This window comes from Perna viridis, chromosome 8, assembly GCF_037379345.1.
Source record: "Perna viridis isolate PV_CMFRI_1.1 ecotype Kerala chromosome 8, ASM3737934v1, whole genome shotgun sequence".
NCBI lineage: Eukaryota > Metazoa > Mollusca > Bivalvia > Mytilida > Mytilidae > Perna > Perna viridis.
The window spans coordinates 27,636,456-27,659,997 of NC_142452.1; the positions used below are offsets into that span (position 1 = coordinate 27,636,456).

General features: G+C 33.4%; 1 protein-coding gene across 1 annotated transcript; it reads right to left on the minus strand.

The window, feature by feature from the left end:
• Positions 1-2,689: 2,689 nt before the first annotated feature.
• On the minus strand, positions 2,690-4,599 carry LOC148610062 (neuronal acetylcholine receptor subunit alpha-2-like). The gene has a single exon (XM_088540723.1). It carries the CDS (start codon positions 4,241-4,243, stop codon positions 3,044-3,046), a length of 1,200 nt encoding a protein of 399 aa, XP_088396849.1. The 5' UTR covers positions 4,244-4,599; the 3' UTR covers positions 2,690-3,043.
• Positions 4,600-23,542: the final 18,943 nt, after the last annotated feature.

The following is a 23,542-nucleotide window of genomic DNA, read 5'->3' on the forward strand; positions in this document are numbered from 1 at the left end:
ACGATATTCTTCCTTTCGGATCAGATCAGCTATAAAATCAGCCTCATAAGAGTGAAGGAATATGTCAGCAATAGAGGAGCACAATTTGTTTCCATTGGAATGCTGATCGTTTGTTGAAAAACGAGTCCAACACACTGCTCAAATATGTTGTCGATTAAAAATTCCAGCATTTTATAAACAATTTGTATACAAAAAAGATGTACTGTTCAAAATTTCGTAAGTTCGGGAGTTTATGTCATTTTCCGAATTTAATTCTGTGATCTTGTCAATATTTCTACGAATGACACATGTCATACACCGTTAGATCAGAAATGTTCTCAACATTAAAGACAAAACGAAAGACAAAATAATTACGACAGTCTTGGAAATGGAATATGGACACATTTTTTATTGAAAGGTATTAATTTATTATAAACATACATCTCTCCTGGTTGTATGATCGTGTCTCTTAATGTAAACATGTTATAATTCGTATTCCAATTTTAAATCTAGGCAGTGCTATATTTATACTTCAGTAACGAAAGAATAATCGGAATTTTTACGTGACGATCGCCGGATAGTAGAATAATGTCAACGTGGAGCATTTCAACAGTTAGAAATAGTATTTTTACTGAACAGAAGAAAGAGATTTCGCGCGACAGCCGCCGGCGAAGTCTGAATTTTTACATGTAAGAGAGTACCTACCATTTGTACTTGTACAAGTCTTCTTTTGACATGCTTTAAATTTGTTTTCAGTCACCTTAGTCCAGGCGAATAAATACAAATATGATACGACAGGTACCACTGCCTTATATATTTTTCTGTTTGTGGAATATTCGATCCCGGATTGGAAGAAACCTGTTTTTTTTCTTCATATTTAAGATCAAAACATTTTTCCTCCGAAAATTCTCATGCCCGATCAAAATCAAGAAGGCAAGACAGGCCATGAGAAAAAATAAAAAGGCTGGATCTATTATTGTTCTGATTTTTTTTGTTACATTCAATACAATATTCAATATTTCGGCGCTTAAAGGTAGGACCTGTACTTACCCAATATAAAAAGGCTGGACAGCAAATTTGATCCTAGCCCCCTAAATATAAAATTGATGCTTCCTAAGTAGATGTAAGAATCCGTTTTATTTTAATAACAAATCCTACTCCCATTTCTTATCTTATTTTGATTAACTAAAGTAGGAGGTAAACTCCCTTGCAAAGGAGGGGAAATTCATTACCCACCATTTTTAATTATAAGAAACATGACCCCTTTGTCCTGTAACAAAGAATTTGATCAAACAAATAAATAGGCAGGCCACCCTTTCCGGTAAATATACAATCTGGTTGTAAATTAAAGCTATATTATTTTTCGGTGTTCATACTCTGATACTGCATATGTTTTTGGCAAAAAGGCGACAATCAAACATGAGACCCAAAATACAGGTTGGGCTCATAAAATAGAACTAAAAGGCCGAGCAAAGCGAGGCAAGAAACTTTATGGGGGATTTGTCTTATTGATTTTTAATCGATTTTAGTTACATCAGATATGATGTTATAACTTTAAATGTATTGATATCATTTTGTTTAATATATTTGTAACAGTACATTATGCGAGCAGCCACTGCCTTTCTTTAACAGATACGGGTATACAATTTGGAGGAATTTTGAAAGATGTTACTCTACATTGCCGTTACGTGTAGCTTTAACACTTCAGTGGTTACATGGTTTTGAACTGAAAGCCTATCAGTCATGTAAACAGATACCATCTTCATTCGATGTTACTGCCTTTTGCTTTTTGTTATTCTGTGTTTTAATCCGGTTTCTGTTTCATTTGTTTTCTTTTTAGTTTTATTTTAAAGTTGACTTTGTGTCAATTTAATTTTGTATTTGAGATAGATCGAACTGTGATTCCTTCGGTTTCATCTTCACCGAATTCTATACATAAGACATTGTTTCCATATCATGGTATATATATACTTTCTGGTTCATATCATCGTCGGAATCAGTCGTGATCGATCAACCGTAGGTTTCCGACGATGGGTTCACATATGACGAAGTCCTCCTAACGGTAATCAATACAATTTAACATTTAACCTTAGAAGCACTTAGAGTCTGAAAGAAGTTAGCCTGTAATACCAAATAAGGAACTTCATTAGTTTCGTATCTTTATGAAAATAAAATGTTTATCTGTTTATAGCTCACGTCTTCAAGTTTCGTTCAGTTATGGATGAAAATTAATCCGACTTAATGTAAAACTCTAAAAGGTTCTAACAGGTTACACCTTCTTCATATCATGAAACTTATAATAACCTAACCGATTAATTTTGCATCTACGAACAAAAAAAATGCAATATATATTTGGGTTCAACTGGAGAAAAATAAATTATAAATTTTGAAAATCTTTCCTAATTTTAAAAGTATATCGCTTGCATAAACAAAAAAAGAAAAACAAAACAAAACAACAGGCGTTCACATGTCAGACTCATTGTTTCACATATATCACACAATATTACCCGAAACCCACTCGGAATATAGTGATCCTTCAGGTCACAATAATTAAATAATAATCATAATAATAATAAAAAAAAACCATTTATTTTGTTTTTTTTGTTTGTTTTTTTTTCTTCAAATCTATCAACCAAAGACTATATTATTGTCCTCAAAGGAGCTTGCTAAAGGGATGATACGCTTCGAGGGTTGATGCAGGGTATGAAAATATCAAAAAACATATTATGTTTACCATAACTTTATACTTTACATGTACTTCAATGTAATTTGGCTAAGAATGCAATATGGCCGTGACAAAATGGAGACCATAACTAAAATACAGTAGAGATATTAAGCAAAATCTTCCACGAGCGGTGCTAATAGTTAACTAGATATAAATGTACATGTATACATATCTTAGGAAACATATATTCTTTACATCTTGATAGAAAATGTTTAAGCTCTTAAAACTGTCATTTTTTTCTTTTGTTTTTCGTGTTGTTTTTTTTCGGTTTACACACCTCGTCATGTTGTATATTGAAACAGCTCCAAATACAATTTTCCAATGTTAAAGTCACTAAACTCAAATTATCCACTGGAAAAACGTTACAAAGCAAAAGCATACAAGGACATTCGAATATAGCATGACTTTCAATGCATTATTAATCCGTTTGTCAAGTAGCTTCCAAGAAATCTTAGTTATATCAGAGTTGTGCCTTCTTTCCGATAAAATATTTTTAAAGTATGCCATTGGGGTTAACAACATCTGTAGTAAAATCGGAGGACAGCTGCTTTCCGGTTTACTTTGGAAGCAAATGCTCAAAGCGACCACAAAAGTTGAGATGCCGCTTATTAAGATTTGCGAGCCCACCACCATAGCAAAATCAGAAATGGTCAAAGATGAAACTGGCATGCACTGCGCGACTAATGTTAAGTAAACAATCATTGTTAAGAACTGTGACATACAAAACCCTATTTTTTCTCCACACTCCGTCGGAATCAAAGTCGAAATCGTATTCAGAAACATCAAAATGAGAAACGGGAACACTGTTGTCAAGAAGTGGTATTGTGATCTTCGCGCAAGCGTTATCTTATACTCGATTCCAGTATAAAATATAGAATCGTCTACATAATGGCTGTAATAATACGCATTAGATGTCATATTTGTAATTTGCCACTCTCCATTCTCGGTGAAATGATTGGAAGAAAAGTCTATCCCTGGTTTGCTAGGCTTAAATATAAAATCTCTTCCGTCATGATACCAAGATTCTATCCTTATGCTACAAATTTGAACGTCAAAAGGATATCTTGAAATATCTACGGAGCATGACGTCAAAAGTTCACAAGAAGGGTACCACGTCATGTGCCCATTTGAAAGTACGTTAACGTATTCGTTTTCCCCGAAATGACTGACGCGCATGTCACCGACGCTGTTGACAACGAATACATCCGGCACCCATAAGTCTTTGACTTTAACTGTCATTCGGTCCATATTGTCCAATCTAGATTTATTCCACTTAAACATAAAATCGTCCCACTCGATCATGAAGAAAGCCGAGCTAGAAAGCACTTGAGATTTTTCATCTAAATTCTGTAACGCCATTACGTATAATGTAACGTTCACAACCAGAGAAATGTCCTTGTTCGGTACCGGAACTGTGTCCTTGCTGTATCTCTCCAATAGTTCCTCTTTCACATTCTTCAAAGTATCGTAAAATTTGGCACAAAAGCAATGCGACAAAAGCACAATTCCAATAACCAGCGAATAAGATATATTATTCATTTTAATGATATCGTTTAATTAAAAGAATCTCTCATTCAAAAGTAAATTTCTTTGAATTGGAATATCTGCGCATTGTCTCAGCTAGCATTAGTTTCTATCAAAGTAATTCGAAAGCACTGTTCCAGATCTTTGAACCTGAATCCTATGTTCTTATAGTTTTAGCCTTCAACACAAGTATGTGCTTTGAACCAAAGATTAAGAATAAACTATTGAACAACAATCTCCCGCTTATTCATAAGTACGTTGTACTTAGATTGTACCCTGTTTTCTAAACTTTCATCGTCTGTGTTTATGATTAACCAAGAGCTGTTGAAAAACAATGAAGTAAAGCTGATCAAATGTATATCATAAAATAAATTGGCATTAATCTATGTGTAAATCGACGGACATCGATATTTCTGGAATGAATACATTGAGGTATACCTTTTTCACCTCCTCATTGAAGATTGACTTAAGTTGTTATTGACACTAATAGCATACCAAACATCAAGTATTCATTAAATGGCCAGACTGAGGTTTCAGAATATAGACAGATACTGATTCCGTGGAAAGTTACCGTACGGATATTTTGTTCAGTGATTAAAACAGCTTAATGGAGATTGAAGTTTTTACAGAAAACATTAATTTGTTGTTTGAAGTATTTGATTAGATTAACACCAATAGTTTATTGACTGATGTAGAGATTTTTACAAATTTTCAGCATTTATTTACATGTTCCTATGTTTTCACAGCTAGACTCCATGCGTGTTTTATGAACGCTTTCCTGCTTTGATTTTTTTTTTGAATTTGTTAAACATTTATTAAGTAACACATATTCTAACACAGGTATGACGTGCTTCAAAGCTCTTTAAACCACATCCATGGAAAAAAAAGTGATAAACACACAACCAACATTTCGTGCAGCACATACAAGTACATGTAGGCTGGGTCTGTTAAAAAATATGAGGAAACTAGTCCTATTAGAATCGAAATAAATCACGGAGACTTCATTTTATCATTGTTTTGCCTCGGGCCATTGCTATCGCTGGGGGAAAATAATGATAGAAGTTTTAATGGAGTTTCTATGATTTATTTCTTAAATATAACACATCTAAGCTGTTTCGCCTAATTCCATTAATTTCGCGACATTTTCAGATACAACTCTTCTTGGTGAATTAGACTGTTTAGTTGAATTATCGCCTACTTCTCTTACATGTATTTGCTAGATTCTAATGTAAACCTGTACTAATCGCATAAACAGTCTTAGTTTTTCATTTGGCTGTTGCGCGTTTGAAATAAAAATTATAAATAGATTGTACTAGAAATTGGCTCTTTGCAAGAGTTATCGTTCTTGATTTTGTTTGATTTGTTTGAGTTTAGTGGCAGATTAATGTATGATTTTCTTAAAAGCGCAGATCTGACTACAGAAATAGTTATCTTAATGTAAAAAAAAAATAACATAAGTAGACAGTCTCTGAATTTTATGTTGACTGGTATTTAAACAATATTAAGTACATATTGTCCTTTATTGTATGCAGATTAATTCATTTGTTGATCAGGATTTCTCCTTTTTTGTACTTTAATTATTTTTATTATTTTTTTTATACATCATATTTTATATGAAAAAAATCTGAAAAATCTACACAAGATATTGAATGGCCAAAGCAGAAAAAAAGAAAAACATTCCAATCTTATAACACTTACGTGTATGTATATGTATACATGGGGTGATCGTTCATGTTATGAACGACTTTATATCCAATGACCAAGGTGGATTTATAACCGACAATACGGTCGAGTGCATATAGTGTAATAAAATTTGTTTTTTTTTATAAAAAAAATGTCATTGTTATATGAAATAGCAGGTCAGTTATAAAAAGACATTCTTGTCGCATAATTGGACTATTTGAGACTACAGTGATGTCTTATCATAGTCAATGATAGGGTATCATATCGTCGATACACATTATTAATTGTAATCAAATGCATGTCTGGTTTACTTACAGTAGTGTACGAACATTACAATTTGATTCATAAATAATGTTACACATGATTAGTGCGATCTTTTCTGACAGTTCAGTAATGCAATAAATGCCACGTGTTGGAAAGCTTCGTATCAATACCAGAATACTATAGAAACTTAAACAAGATGTCACTAAAGTGAAGCAGTCTGACCGAAAACTCTTAAACGCACGTGTATCTAACTATTTTTATACAGGATACAAGTGTGGACACAGACTGGTATTGCTGTAGGGGCAAGTATGGACGCAGATTGGTATTTCCCGAGGGGCAAGTATGGACGCAGACTGGTATTGCCCAAAGAGCAAATTTGAACATACATATGTTTTGTCTGGAAAGTATTTTAACTTACAGGCATATATGTAAACAATTTCATAATAAAATGAGCCCAGAAAAGGAGATTTCTAATTTCTAAACTATTTTCCACTTATTATGCTAAAACTCAAATGTTGTCAAAGGTTTAACAAGTTAAGATTTTGTTCGTGTTTATACATGTTTTTAAGTGTTTTGATTTCAAAAGCCATTTAACCCTTTATGTACTTTTGTACATGTATAAAATATACTTAATTTAACAAATGTAGACTAGACGGACCCGTCGTACATGTACAATTCATAAACTATTTACACACAATAACATGTACATAAAGTCATAATGTGATGGTTTTCTATAAATTGGAAATTAAACAAAAATGATAATTAAACCCCAAGTATTATAAAAGATTTTATATGGCTAACATCTGAAGAAAGAGTAATATTTAAACGTACAATGTTTAAGTATGAAGTTGACAAAAATTATATTTTTATGTACATGTACAAACTTTACTTTATTGGCACGAAGTCATAAACAAAAATGTTTAAATTAAAAATCATATTAAGAGTTGTCAGTACATGCAGTCTAATATATACAAATATTGCAAAACGGAAAATTGTTGGAGCTCTTACATTGTACTTATACGTGTACATAATGGACAGCTAATTGGACTACCCCAACTTAACAAATTCCTCAATGCCATGTGTTTGAAACAAAACGTCGAAAAGTCATATACAGGTCATGTTATACGCGCACGTGTATGGAACATAAACTCATAAAAGATATGTAAAAGGAAGGTCCTGCCCAAAGTTTGTCCTCCAGCAAAATACGAAGAAATATGGACCATATTCAACTTGTGTTCTTAATAAAATACAATTGAAATAATCTACCTACAGTTGCGATCACTTCTAACCTCTCTTAAATTCTGTCAGAATCTGTCAGGAAAACTGTTCTACGACAGTGGTTAGAACAGAAATCCTAACAGATCCTGAAAGGGTCTGACAGAGGCTGTCCTGGGTCAGGACACATTTTGCCCTATTCCCTGAGATCCCGAGAGAAACTGTCCTGGGGCGCGACATAGAAAATACGAAAAACTGTTCTAAAATGTCATACCCCTGGACAGTTCCTGACACTATTTTTTTTACTATTCTGTGTGACGTAATTTAGAACAGGAAGTCCACAATTAATAATGGGAACTGTGCAACTAATGTAAATTAGCAAATCCGATTTGGAAAAGAAAATCTTGATTTCAAAATTTACATTGAATTTCTAATTATACAGAGCTCGTCGTGATCATCATCGGACATCCCACAATAACTCGATCGTTGTTCATGTTTCAATTTTCGTCGATCACGGTCAGTCAGTCATCATTCAAAAATTATCATTGTTTACATGTATAATTCCTTTTAATTCTATCATAAACTTGTAATTAAATTAAATTATTCAATTATAAGATTAAAGGTCCATGTTACTGTTCAAAGCGTAAAAACGGTAACCGATAACTTTCACATGTTTGGTAATTCTCACGAAGTTCAAGATTGACAAAGTACTTTTTGAGTGGAAGCTTCTTTTAAATAATATAAGGGTCATAAATCATTCTATAAAATGTTAAAATTGACAGTTAAGCATTAAATGGGTGACTGATACCTAAATATTTCGGTCAAAATTCTTCAAAATGCCATTTTTAGCAACGAAAATGAGAGTGAACCCTTTCACTTTACCTTTATGGTCTTATACATGTATGTAGAAAATGTAGAAATTATAAATATTAGTTTCATATTATTGACTGTGACACCTGTACTTAAGTAAAAATTCTATAAATTCTGCAAAATGTATGAGTGCGAGGAGTTTTATTTTTCATAATGGTCTGAAACTATTGACTAAAATGCTAATTTTTTTCAATATTACTATCATGTAGGTGGCTGGGACACATGTATTTCAGTCAAAATTCTTCAAAAATGTCACATTCCTGCAAATATATGAGTGCGCACACTTAATTTCAATGAGGATCCAAAATTATTGACTAAAATGCAAATTTTCTCAATATAATTATCATGCGGGTGACTACGACACATACATATTAGTCAAAATTCTTCAAAAATGTCATATTCTTGCAAAATGTATGAGTGCACAGTTTTAATTTCCATGAGGGTCTAAAATTAGAGCCTGAAATGTTATTTTTAAAAATATAAATACACTATTATATGGGTAGCTGCAACTTAATAATTTCAGCCAAAATTCTTCAAAAATGTCATTCTGTCAAAATGTATGAGTCTGAACAGTATTAAGATGATAATGGCTTAAAATTTCTGTATAAAAGGATTAAAATTGTCAATATCGGTACTCTGTATCAACATTGTATCTGCCACATTTTTTACCAAAAAATTCAGTCAAAATTACTTAAAGCCAGGGACGTAGCAGATACGGCAGGCAATAATTTTTGTTGGTACTGCTTGCCATACATAAACGTTCAAAAATATTACTATCACATAGGTGGCTGGGGCACATGTATTTCAGTCAAAGTTCTTTAAAAATGTCATAAACGTTCAAAAATTGTAAAATAAAAACCAAGATCAAACAGAGCAATGATTCCTTCCCGTCGTATGAATAGGGATTCGGGTGCTACAACTTTTTTTCCGAAATCGAGTGCATGTTCTGTATGTAATTCAGTCAGAAAAGTATTCTCAAACTAGTGACTGTCATAATCTGTCAGGAACTCTTCTAATCCACGTGTCTCTTCTACCTTGAACAGTTCCTGACAGGAGAGTGTCAGGACCCATGACAGAGCTTGCCAAGAGCCCTGACAGACCCTAACAAGGTGTGTCGCGGGTCAGAACAGTTTCTGACAGTTTACAATTGTTCAATGACCGCGAATCCTGACAGAGTCGAAGAGAGGTTAGAAGTGATCGCAACTGTAGCCCCTGCACTCCTTTATGCACATTTTTTCACTGAAAATATATTTAACAATTTGAAAAAAAAAAATGATTTCAAAATCGCTTTTGAAAACCCAAAACTCAAACCTCATATTATTTGTATGTATTTGTAGACTATTCCTACAATGCAACTTTTGGAATTCCGTTCCTCCATACCCCAACTAAAGTAAGAAAATAGCTTGCCAGAAAACCTTTAGCACCGCTAGAGTAAAAAATAAACCATCCGTTTAAGCCTAAAAATATTTCGGGTCACCCTACCACCTTTGTTTTGACCACCACCGCCAAAACAAAAAAAAATATCTCCAGCACAAAAGGGATTAGCCAATAGGAGTCAGGCCGTGGACAAAGTCTATTACATGTTAAGTCTCTGCATATTTGGTTTTCATTGTATTCTGAGTTTGGTGTCACTATGACATATTCCATTTCAAAAATATTAAATAAAAATAAATCCCTACCTACCGACCCTACAAAAGTTTAGAATGGTGATCGGCAACATTAAATTATTTTTTTTTTGCCTTAGAGAGTTCTCCAATAAGTTGACTTTCTCATCTGTCTTACATGCACTGGAAAGTGTTTAGCGTGCAGATCACTAGGTCACGGATCGAAATTAAATCACGTGATGATACATTTAATAAGTTTAAAGTCTAATTTCGCCGATTTACACCATGACCATTATTCTTTTATTTTCAGTTTTCCTGACCTAAACGTGTAAATTTCATTAGCGCTGCAAAGTTTATTTTCGGGTCTATTTTTCGGTGACGTGCTGCGTGACGTCACGTATTTTGTGCAGCTGTGATACACGTCATTTGAAAAAAAATCGGTTAACTATGTCGGTCGCGTTTGAAATTTGTGAAGTAATTTTGGGATTTATTCATTCTAATCGGATAAGTCACTGTATTTTATCATTTTCCATTGTGGACTAGAAAATATTACCACAAATTAGGCATTAATTCATACACAGTAAACAAGCAGACGTTTGTTTGGGTCGTCAAATATTTCTACGCTGTTGCTTGTATGTCACGCGAGGACATAGAAACTAGCGATAATTTTCATTCTCACTCGACTGGCGTGAGATTGAAAACTATTGTATAGCAAGATCAAAGAGATTTTTAACAAAATAGCGATAATAGATAATGATCTCATGTATATATCTTCAGGGAAGATAACGTAAAATTATTTTCTAGATGATTGTGCTTTTTTGATAAACTCAGTTGTTATATAATTTCTAATATTTGTTTGTATATTGTTCTATAATAAACTACCTAAAACAATAAATAAAATACTCTGTTCGGGCTCTTGGTACAAATAACATATCTCTTTCACTTTGTCTAGTATTTCTAGAACTTATTTGAAGAACAAATGTAAAAAAAAAAACTTATATTAAGTACTCATGTGTAAATTGCTTCAAAGACTTAAATATTAGTATAGCTTTTCTATATATAAAATAACCAAGCATTGACACCATTTCAATTTGTCAAATATACGTGATGGCGTCAACATTATGCACATTTAAAATGATACGTGCAGTACCTTTTTTTGCAATTTAAGTAATTTATTTACATGTTATTTTTTTTTACATTTCCATTACTTTATAGCCCCAGTTTTTTTATTTGGTATTACATTTTCGTATAGACTATTTAAAAAACTTTAAAACTTAATCTATTTGCATGTCCATTGGCTAACATATTGGAATTTCCAACCCATATCCCCAGCTATGGCATGATTGGGATTGTATTTACCATTTCCAATAAAAAAAAAGCATGGCCCTATTTTGGACAGCATTAATACATGAGAAATCTATAGTTCCCCAAATACTATCACCAAAGCTGACTACTGAGCAAATTATTGTATCCTATATTATATAGAAAATATTGCACTCGAAACCTCCATAAGTTTTGCGTTTTGACAGTTTTTAGTGGAGTCCGAGTTGCTCATTTACTTTTGTTACTTTGTATGTATGATTTTAGTTACTTGTTCTTTGTTGTGTATGTCTGTTTTCCACGTCTGGTCTTTGTCCCTGGATTAAAGTCTTTTGATTACCGCTATAACCTTGGTTCCCTTGATTACTCTTACAATCAACAAATCTAAACCTCTACTAGCTGATTTGGCTACTGCTTTTGCCATTAATTGGTAACCCAAAAAATCTATTAGCAACAATCCTAAACATTGATAACAAAAAACACATTCCATTACATAACCATCAATTGCAAAATAAAAACAAATAGTTTGTCTTCATAATCAATCATATAGCTTTGAACTGAATACACATATAACTAATAAGATATATTTCAATTATTGAAGATTAATCAAAATTTAAAACAAAATCTCCAAAGTTATAATGTTTTCTTACGTTAAAATGTGGCTATAACTTGAAGTTCCAAGGGAATAGTTACCTGCCTATTACATTTGTAACAATTTTGAAGTTGCATTTGTTAATGTTTTTTTGTTTGTTGGGGTTTAACGTCCGAGCAGCAATATTTCAGATATATTCAGACAATGAACATGAAATGGATGATAAAATGAACATGAAATGAAAAGAAGAAAGGATGGGTCACAAGGATAATAGGGTCGACAAATTTTGATTGCCACTGGAAAAAGGGGGGATGGGTAAGGTAGGGCAATTTAGCCTCCTGTGGCGGAGCGCAAAGGTTCCTACTCCTATCGAATACTACAGCAGGGTTCTTTAACGTGCGAGGCACGTGGCATCTTTCCCAACACGGTGCACCACTATGGTTTGCGGTCAGGTTTTCCGTATTATAGCCTGACAACCCCAGCATGTAACACGCCAGGAGTACCCCATTCCACCACCTGGGGCACACATCCCAGTTGCTCTATGGGCAGAGCGCCTAGCCCCCGGCTAGGTTTCTGAGCACTATTTAGTCGCCGTATACGACAAGCTTAGCGCTGCTGCAGGCCTATTCTTTTAACACCCGGACCTGCACGGGGTTGCATTTGTTAAGATTTCATAAAACTTTTCTTGCTTCTAAATCCATCCTGTTGATGTATGATTGTCCTTCAATGCATATTGTAGACAAATCCAAACTTTCAATATTATATCTTTCAACACAATTTTCATGTTGAAGTTGCCAGCCGCATTTTATGAGATTCTCAGCAGTCATGAGCAAGCCACATTCAATATCGAAATGAATATGATTTATGCTTGTATAAATATTTTAAATATTCATAAACTAAATTTGACATAATAAAGAAAATAACATTTGAGACGAGCTAGAACAAAAATCATGAACCTATAAAAACCCTCGACCCTATAAAAGATGTTATAAAAAAACTTGTTATACCTGCTATACTGCGGCGGATGATAATCAGTGTTTTCTTATTTATTCATCGGGGGATATAAAATGGATCCACATTTTATCATCACTATGAAGATTGACAAGCTTTTGATAGTACTGCGTTGGTATTTTCATGGACTAATTCATCGATATATGCCGTGTCGCCAACGAGAGAATTCACGTAAACATCCAATGGCCGCAGCCCCTCTGATGATTTTTGGTTTTAGCTTGCTCCATTTTCTATTTTCATCTCTGTTATCCTCTATGATGGCAATTAAAAATACACATGTAAAATATTAAACATGTTTTATGTTCTTTTTTGATGCAACGATGTAAGGGTTTTCACAATGTTATTTTTTTAGGAAAAAAATAGCAGTTTGGTGGTTTGTTGACACAAAAGTTATAATATCCATTAAGGAAAATTAGACGTGTGTTTATCAACACTTTAATCAACAAGATCATTCAATCCTCTATATGAAATTTCGTGTTTTAGAAAAAAAATTACCATCCAACGAACAGTCACGGTCTAAGTAAAAACTATCGTAGGGAAAGAGAGGAGTACTGGATACGCAGACTAGGTACTGCAATACCTTACGGATGCAATGACAACACCAAAAGTATAGGAAACCTTTCAAGCCAATATAACAATAGCATAAATGTGATGAATTTATTTGACAAAAATCCGGGAAAGGAGTCATGGCCATCGCCACCATACGTCACCTAAGTTACATGATGTCTCCATAGATGGTCTCCTTCATTTCATACAACAACCTCTTACCTCTTGTTCATGAACAACGTCAAAAAAAAGAAACAGATAACAGGTTTAAAGGTGCCGTCGCGGACCACCGCACTAAAAAAAATGGCTGAAAAAAATAAACTATTTTTGACAAATTTTGCACGTTTTTTTTTCTTCAAAATGTCGTTGCAGAATAAAAACAATACATGTGCGTTGCCAAAAATTTCTATATATTTATCAGACCTCACTTCGAAACAGTCAGATTAGCTCGGGGAACCCGCGCGATCTGACTGTTCCTGATGCTCGTCAAATAAATTTGATATTTTCCGTCAATATACATGTATTGTATATTTACGGTGTTATACAACATAAAATACACAGTAAGTGATACTGCCGCTATACTAAAAATTACACCAAAATGAGATGTTCTTCAGAGGCTACAACATGCCAATAGAAAACAATGCCGCGAAATCATGTTAATAGTTAAACAACACCGAATATCGACTTGAAACAAAATAAATAAGATGAAACGAAGCTAAATACTTAGAACGCAGATAAAAAAAATTATGATATTTTTATGGAAAATAAAATGTTAATCTTTGATCAATTCTTTATTCTTTTTATTCTTAAATATAGTTTTGAACCTTTCCTTAAAGCTGGAGTGCCTGTGAAAGACATCGAACAGAATAGAATATCTTTACTGGCTTTTGCTATGAGGAAAGAAAACCCTTTAATTACGATGAAGGATTTGCTTTTAAAAGGGGCAAATCCCAACTTTGAACCAAAAGGAAACGATTCACTGCTGATGTCAGCAATAAGATGTAATGAAAATGAAATAATTGAAGCATTGATTGCTGCAGGAGCTGAAACAGACCACGTTGGATGTGATGGAAATATGGCTATTCATGTCTACTGTGAAAAAGGTACAAATGATTTTTTTTTGTTTATTGAGAGTGTTTCTAGCTTAAACATAATTTATTGAATAAAATATGATAAAATACAACACTTGAACTTTGACACCACAATCACTAAGCCTCATATATTGACATACACTTACACTTTGTGAAAAAGAAAAACTCATGACATAACTTTACGACTTCTCATTCCACACTGGCAACTTTGGTTCAGCACTTGCGCATGAAATTTTTAACTCGTACTTTATGCCAGGATTTTCTGAAACTGCATGGGCTTTTTGTATCGTGTTCGAATGCTTACAATTAGGCTTCTGGAACATGATTATGTTTCTACAGGATTGAAGTCATCACTACAAATGTTGTATGGTTTTAAAAATGAACTCACAATGGTATTTCCACTTTCAACATGAAAAGGGATTTTTTCGTCATGTCATAGTTTTTTCTTTTTTTTTCGTATACCCCGGATGTGCCATTTAATAAGCACACTTTGTATGTTGCTAAAATAACAGATGACGCTTACCGTTAAGCTACCGGTGATCCATGATTTTTTTTTTTAAATCTGGATTGTTTCTTGTGTGTGTTATTTTGGTTTTTTTTTTCATGTTCTTTGTTGTATGTGTATGTTTTACTTCTCTGTTTTAGCTCGTCTAGTCAAAGGCCAAGTGAGCTATTGCAATCACCTGGTGTCCGTCGTCGCCGTTCGTCTTCGTCGTCATTAACAATTTTTCAACACTCTTTTCATCTGACACTATTTGACCTATTGGAACCAAACAGTATGAATTTTCATTGGGGTATCCTGCATAGACCTGATGAGAAGATTTTTGATCCATCGAAAGACATGGCTGCCGTTTCTTAAAAAAGAATATGGGATCAGGCAATAATATTTAGTATAAATGTAAAAAAAACTGTCAGGTTTAGCCAAATTCTGACATGGGTAAAAGTGTTCGGCATGATGAGATCTATCTGTGGTACAATTTTCGTTTTAATCTGTTAAGCCATGTTGGAGTTATTGCCCCTTTTCAACGTTTTTTTGCTATTTTTAATGTTATTTCTTTCAAAAATCTTCTCCTCTGGCACTACTTAACCATTGAAGCTAAACTTGCTATTAATGTTCCTTGGTGTATCCTGCATAGAACTGATGTAGGGTCAAGAGTCAAAGTGTTCAGCATGACGAAATCCATCTGTGGTCCCATTTCTGTTTTTTTATATGTTCAGCCATGTTGGAGTTATTGAATTATCGACGTTTATTTGCTATTTATGATGTAATTTCATTTAAAAAAAATCTCCCCGCTAACACTCTAGACCAATAGGAAAAAAAACTTGAATGTTACTTGATGTATCCTGCATAGAACTGATGTAGGGATTTTCGATCTGCCGAAAAACATGGCAGCCATTAATAAGAAAAAAAGTCATAAGGGTCAGACAGTAGTTTTTTGTATAATATATCTCCAAAACCGTTAGCCAATTTTTTTTTTCAATTGCTGAAATAACCTTATCATATGGCATACAAACAAAATTCGTGCTGGGATCAAAGTTGTCAAACGACTCCTTGTAAGAGTTATTGCCCTTGAAATATGAAAAATGATGTTTTTTGTTTTTTTATTTCTTATTTAACAGTTTTCAGGCAATATCTTGAAAACTCTGATAGAGAGAAAGAAACCATTTAATTGCTGAGATAATCCTTATGTTAAGTCATACCAAAGTCTTATTGAGTCTATATTGTTGGACAACTCCCTGTTAAATTTATTGCTCTTGTTATGCGAAATTTAACTAAGCGAGCGATTTAGGCTCATGGGAGCCCCTTGTTTGTCTTTTGAAAATGTTTTTTATGATTTCCTCTTGAATCTTGGTTCCCCTGAATACTCTTTGATTCCTGCAAACAATCTAAATGAACGAAACGACAACCAATAGATAAATGGCTGTACCAATTGTACATAGATTTCAGTCCTAATCTCATTCTATATATTCTTTTTAATACAACTGTAATACACATGTAACACGTACTAGGAATTTTCGTGAATATTTCATTTATCAAACTTCAGATGCAATTTCAAAATTGAATCTTTCAGAATTGTTGGCGTCATTTACCAAATCATGTCTACGATCGTGTCTCAACGATATTCCTACTCCTTTGAATGAATATCTTTAACTCTCTTAGTGAAACTCTTTGAATTTTTAACCCTTGGTTCATTATGATTCTACCATGCATTACTTTCACGCTCACATTTTTAATTAAAGGGTATGATTTAGACCTGACTATCCTGAACGCTATGATTAATGCAAATTCACCGCTATCTGTGTCAAACAATTCTATTGAATATCCACTTGAAATATTAGTCAACAAAATGCCATCGAAAATGCCATCATAAAATTTCTTGCAAAAATGGTCGATCCTAATACAACGACAGTTGACAAGATTTCACCGTTAATGATTGCTATAAACCGCAAATCCAGAAGTTGTTCTTTCTCTGGTTAAGGCTGTTGCTGATGTTCTTCATGTTGGGGAAAGGCGTCAAACACCGTTGGGTCTAACTTTGAGAAGTAAGTGTAATTTAATATTGTTTTTTCTCAAAAGAATTTTATATAACAGGAACTTGTGTAATAATTTTTGCCATTTTCAAATGATTCAAATCAAAATGTTAGCTGATTCCTTGTTTGGTTTATCTATTATTTGGTAAAAACGCCGTCGACGTTGTGATTCATTTACTTAGCATGAGGGATACTAGACAAGTTTAATGTATTTAGTGAAAAGTATTCTTCATTCAAGGACAACATAATAAAGACAATAATTAGTTAGATGAATAAACATAATGAAAATTAATTGACGACTTGATTCATAAAATCTTATTTTGAACTAATAATGATCAATGTAATTGCATATTTCTTGAATATCACTTTCAGCATATAGCGTGCTGACTTATTTCGCCAACTTTCTCATAGAAACTGTACTAGAACATTTTTTTCTATATTTCCGGATGACATTCTTCACTTTGTAATTGACAAGGCAGAAGGAAAGGAAAAATAAAATCCAGGCATACGTCAAAATTAATCAAATTGATTATTAGATATGGTTCTAACATAAACAAACATAGTCCTGATTGTAGTCCACTGCATTCTGGCGTAAAACATAGTGATGTCGCAACGACGAAGTTGCTACTTGAATAAGGCGCTAACATTAATGCCAAAAAAACTCTCATGGACAAGGAGCACTTCATCTAGTATTTGATGGAACAGTCTTCAGAAGCTATTTAAATAGGTCCTCAGTCATAATTACTTTCAATAATATGAATACGTTGTTGTATGTACATTTTTGTTATATGTCAGGTAATACTTCATTACTATATCTTCATTATAAAATCTGAGTTGTCATCGTTGTTATATCTAAACAATTCATTAAGTAACTGTTGATATATACTCGAAAACAAAATATAAAATGTACAAAATATTCTTCCTTTACCACCCAGGAGTGCATCATTTAAACTAGACAAAATTTAGAAAAGGTCGGGGAAAACGTCGAGTAATCATTGAATTGGACTACAATTCTTTTTTAGCGACCAAAGTAGTTATTCTGTTACTCAAAAAAGATTTAGATATTAATCTGCAAGATAAATCAGGCAGAACAGCATTGATGATGGCTATCGTTCAGTTTGGAAAGTATCGGACACAAGACATTACGGACATAATCAAGCTATTGATACACAACAAAGCTGATGGAAATTTATGAAACAAGCAACATGAGTCAGCACTCGATATATTTTATTTAACAGGCTGCCTTTATAGTTGATCTGATCCAAAGTAAGGAACATTGCTTAGCCAGATCCTTTGATCTCAGTTTTTACTATATAAATGACGTATTATCTTTACACAATTCTACTTTCGAGAGTTTTATAATAGCATCTACCATAAATAACTTGATAAAATAATACTACAGGCACCGTGATGCATCTGTGTATGGAGTTTTCATATCACAATCATATGTTATACCAGAACTTGCCGTAAGACTTTTTGTACCGTGCTAGACTTCCAATTGGTCTTCTTGAACAGGGTTTGTTATTACAAGACTGAAGTCATCATTACAAACGTTTAATGGTAGTCATCATTAGCCCGTGGATCGTTACGCTGAATCCATCTGCATTGTGAGAACCGATTCGTTCAACGTGTCATAAATTTCCTTTTCTCTTTTGTTTACCCGGTACTTTAATTAATTTCTATTAGCAACTAAGCGAATGTTTTTATAAAACCAGAAGACGTTTATTCTATCGGTGCACCTGGTAAATGTTGTTGTTTTTAGTGGCGGGTCCGAGTTGCCCATTTACTTTTACTGATTTGTACGTATTATTTTGTTTATTTTGTGTTCATTTCTGTTTGTGACTGTTTTTCCTGTCTGGTATTTGTCCCTTGACAACATTCTTTTACTTTCTGCTTGAATCTTGGTGCTCTTGATTACTTTTTCTTTTGTTTTTAAAGGATAACAAGTTATTAAAGGAATGACTGTTATAGTTTTTCGGTCTTTGAGGAAATAACCTCAATCACGTGGTGCACACTAAATAATCTGCGTAGTAGGTAACTCAAGTGTGCACCACGGACATTCAGTATTCCTTATAATTTTTAATTTCAGTATCCAAATCTAAGGAAAAAATCAGAATAAAAGGTTGATGACGTCACAGTCACATTACTAAATTTGGTCTATGAGATGATGGACAAATTTGTTTATCAAATCAGAGAGAGTGTTATATCTGAAATTAAAATATATCTTACTATTCTTATAATGTGTAGACAGACTTTTTTTATTTTGGTTCAAATAATTCTGTGTTTTTAATGAACGGGTACTCCAACTGTTTAATTTGACTTCAGTATCTTTGGAATAGCAAAATCACTCAAAATGTTTAGAGGGGAATTTTCTAATATCTTTCGAAAGATGGACAAATATCTGTCATCAAGATCAAAAGTAAAAAGGGACGGATTACCGATAAACGTTCATTACTTGGTCTGAGAATAATATGTGGGCATGGCCTCCGAACCTGATCTATTTAATGTTCTTAGTTGCCGACATATGAACCTTAAGAGTTACGTTTCTTTATCTTTACATGTATCTGGACACTGTACATGGTACATTTATGAGATTCGACATTATATCAAAGATTTGGTTCTTATCATTAACGATATTAATTTGTCTTTATTCTTAATTCGTGCATAGTTTAAGATCATTGATATTCCGCTTCAATAAATGTCATTTACGGTGAAATTATTGTCATACAGTATTACAGTGTAATGAAACACTAAATGAACCAAAGATATGTCTTAATTTTCTGAAATCCTTCCGTGTCAATTACATTTATAAAGTGAATTTGATCCTCTATACACAACTTAACAAATCTTCAGTCATGAAAGGGCCTGGTGTTGTTTTTTTACTATTGAAAGAGCAATCAAGAGAATCAAGAATCAAGATTTTAGCATAAATCAAAAGGGGCAAAGGCTAGACATGGAAAACAGACACACACAACAAAGAACATGAAAAAAAACAAAAATAATACATACAAAGTAACAAAAGTATAAATAAACAACTTGGACTTCGCTAAAAACTGGTATTTGTTTAGTTATTGATATTAAGGTATTTTTTGTGTAAGTGAAAAAAAAACAACATGTTCAGAAGCCTATATGACTTTCAGTGAGATTAACCATTCGAAGTAAATTGGTCAAGAAAAAAAAAGAATTGATTTTTTTCTCTATTCGACGGGAATATTTTAGAGTTATGTTACGCAAAGGGCTTTCAGCTCAGGGACAGAGGTGGCTGTCACGATTGGCTCTTATTGATAATGATGCCAGGTAAGGACTGCAAATGCATAATTTGAATGCAGACGCTTTGTCTAGAGCGCATGACAAGATAGAACGTGCAAAGTCTGAAGATGTTAAAACTTTGTTACCGAAATTTACTACTAGTACAGAGGTTCCAAGAGTTGTAGTTCAAAATATTAAGTCCAATAACTCACAATCTGTTTTAGTTGAAGAAGCTCATACAACATTTCCAACTTTTCGAAATTCGTAATTTACATAATCAGTAATTTTATTAAAATTTGGAAATCTGAGTTACACAAAAAATTAGATAGACGTTTAGTTACACTCATACGTCAATGGGATAGAATAATTGTTGATAATGATATATTTCATAGAAGGATTCCAGATCCGATCAATGGTGAGATAAAACAGTTTATTTGACCAATGGCTCAGGGACAAAGTTTTGAGTCAGTGCCATGACAGTTTGGGATATTAAGGTAAAGAACATACTTATACAACTATACGGACAATATTCTACTGGCCATGTGTGTTTAACTATATAAAGGATTAACATAACCAAGTGTTAGACCGGCAATGGGACATCTAATTGCCAACAAACATTAGCAATAGACTTTACCATACTTGAACCAGCACATGGCAAAGAACACGCTTTGGGTTGGGCAGGACCGAAATTTCACCAAATTTACACGAGCAATACCATCGAAATATCCACAAAGCAGACACTGTTGTAGTTACTTAATGGTTTTTCATTTGCTGGTTATTCGAGAGTCGGAATTTTAATTCTGACCTTATACTACAGCTTTGTAAACTGTACACCACAGCTTTGTAAAGTGTACACCCTTTAACATACACGAACAATACCGTACCGTTCAAAAGGAAATGCTCAGCGTAAATGATTCAACAGGACTTCGCACGATATTTTAAGATCACTGCCTGTTGACAAAACGAAAAAAATGCATGCCAAAATATCTACCAAGACTTGTTTTGTTCGGCAATAATGTATCATTACTTTGAAGTAGTTTTTGATGAAACATTATTGAACATCACAATCGTCTACGATACACTCACGAAAAAGCTTGTGAGCTGATGAACGACCGTGCATCGTACATGCACACGGCAAGAGACGATTTGATTCTGAATCCATGTTGGTGATTCGGTTTACATCAGGAACCGCGGTATTCATAGAGGTAACAGAATTCAGAACAGTTGTGTTTGCACCATTTTACCGACTAGTCAAAATCCGTTGTCGTCGACCCTGGTGATGGAGCTGGTATATTCAAGATTTTGTATCGTCAACATGTGTTAGAGTGTCGACTATATTCCGATAAAATTTCTCCGTACTAATCAAGATACAGTGATAATAGGAAACCGCAATGGTTCCGAATCTAAGTAGGAGGGTAAATGCTAGTGAACATTCTAATCCGAATAAACTACAATGTGGTGCTAATTGTAATAAGTATTAATAATCAGTATGTTCTGTTAAAGGTAGTTAGTGTATTCATAATACTATGATTTTTATTTAATTTGCTTTTGTTTCTTTATTTATCATTTTTATTTTGATGATTGGTTCATTTACAACTCTTACTAAAGTGAGTATGTGGAGTAGATTTTTTTTACATTGTTTATAAAGACTATAACCATTCAGCCGTGGAGTATATGATCAAGCGGTTTTTATTTGCTTAATAATTATGTTTTTTCAATATATTTCATTAAATTTGAATTGTTCTCTACAGTGGTCTAAATTATTATATACTCCATTGCATTTTGCATTTTCTTCTTATTGTGCCTGACATATACTGTTTAAAATATAATTCGAGATTTGATGTTGCAATTTTTCCACTCGTGGGTATTATTTTACTTGTGTATGTATGTGTACCATTAAATGAAAGCAGTATATCCTGAAGGTATTTATGCACTTCTTCCATTTGTTTTACTTTTCTTTGATTGTACTGGGACTGTCCAAGTTAAAGGTTTTGGTATGTCACAGTCTTATTTTACTCATTGAATCATTACAGTTGATTTGATGCCAGGTTTCCTTACTATAGTGAGTACTAACATGTATAATGAACTTTAATGGTCAGTTTGTGCACTCTAATAGTTAACTGTGGTTTAAAATATGATTTTAACATGTAAATGCAATTCATTAGAATATTTCCAGTAATTTGGCAAAGGAAGGCCGACTTACATTTCATTTGAAGCTTTTCTTCAAGCAAACAGAAGAAAAAAGGATCATATTGAACGAGTGTTTCCACTAAAATATAGTTTGGACAACCTGCTTATCTCCTGGACTGCATTGTAAGAATATTTTCAATTAAGAAATAGATAACATTTTGAAAAATAATCAATATTTTGTGTGGGGGGGGGGATAAAAACTGACATCGACCCAGGTCAGCCTTTGAAATGTCAGAGTGCAAAACTAACACATCTTATTTGCTCATTTGTATCCACCATCCCGTGGACATCGTAGAATTCATAAACAGTTTAAAAAGGATAAGCAAAGTTCAAGATTTGTCGACAAATGACTGTCACCGATTAAGTTAACTTACCCATCGATGTATTTAGTACGTGCATACACGGAAAAGCGTTTATTTTACCCCAAAACGTTTTTTACTTAGTCAGTGATTCAGTAAATGTCGTATATAGTGTTTTTATGAATTAACGTGGACACATGACCATTCATTTCCCTGACCACACCACGACCGAATTCAACGGGTATTACTGTGCCAGTTGACTGTGTAAATGTACTGATGATTTACACCGTCCGTGTGAGACCACGAATGATAGTCAAGGCCGTAAGAAATATCCGTCAGTCACATCTAACAATAACTTAAGATGAGTACAAACAGGATCTAACGGTTTTAAGTATACGGTAGCACGAAGACGGCAATCATACCAAGTTTAATAACAATCGGCTTAGTGTAAGCGTAATTCATATCGTGCAATTGATTTGTTAATGTTGTGAAATATTGTTTGTGGTATATATCTCACAAAGTAAGTCTAATTCTCTGCAAGTAGTAACGCTGTTTCATGTCGTGTGCGCTTATTGAAATAGTGAACACAATGAAAGGTGTAAGTGAGATTCGGAAAATAATATCGTTTTCAGTTTTCAATTTTATTGTCATAGTGTTATTTGATGTGCCAAAACATATCAACTTGACATTTATATAAATCAAGTCAGTAGAAAGTTAATACAAACAAATTCTTTGTGGCGAGTCAGGCATCAATTTCTCAAAAAGTCGGAAATGTAAAGTTGATCTTAAGTAATATCGTCATAACAGAAAATATCATTACGTTATAACTTACGATCAATTTTACACTT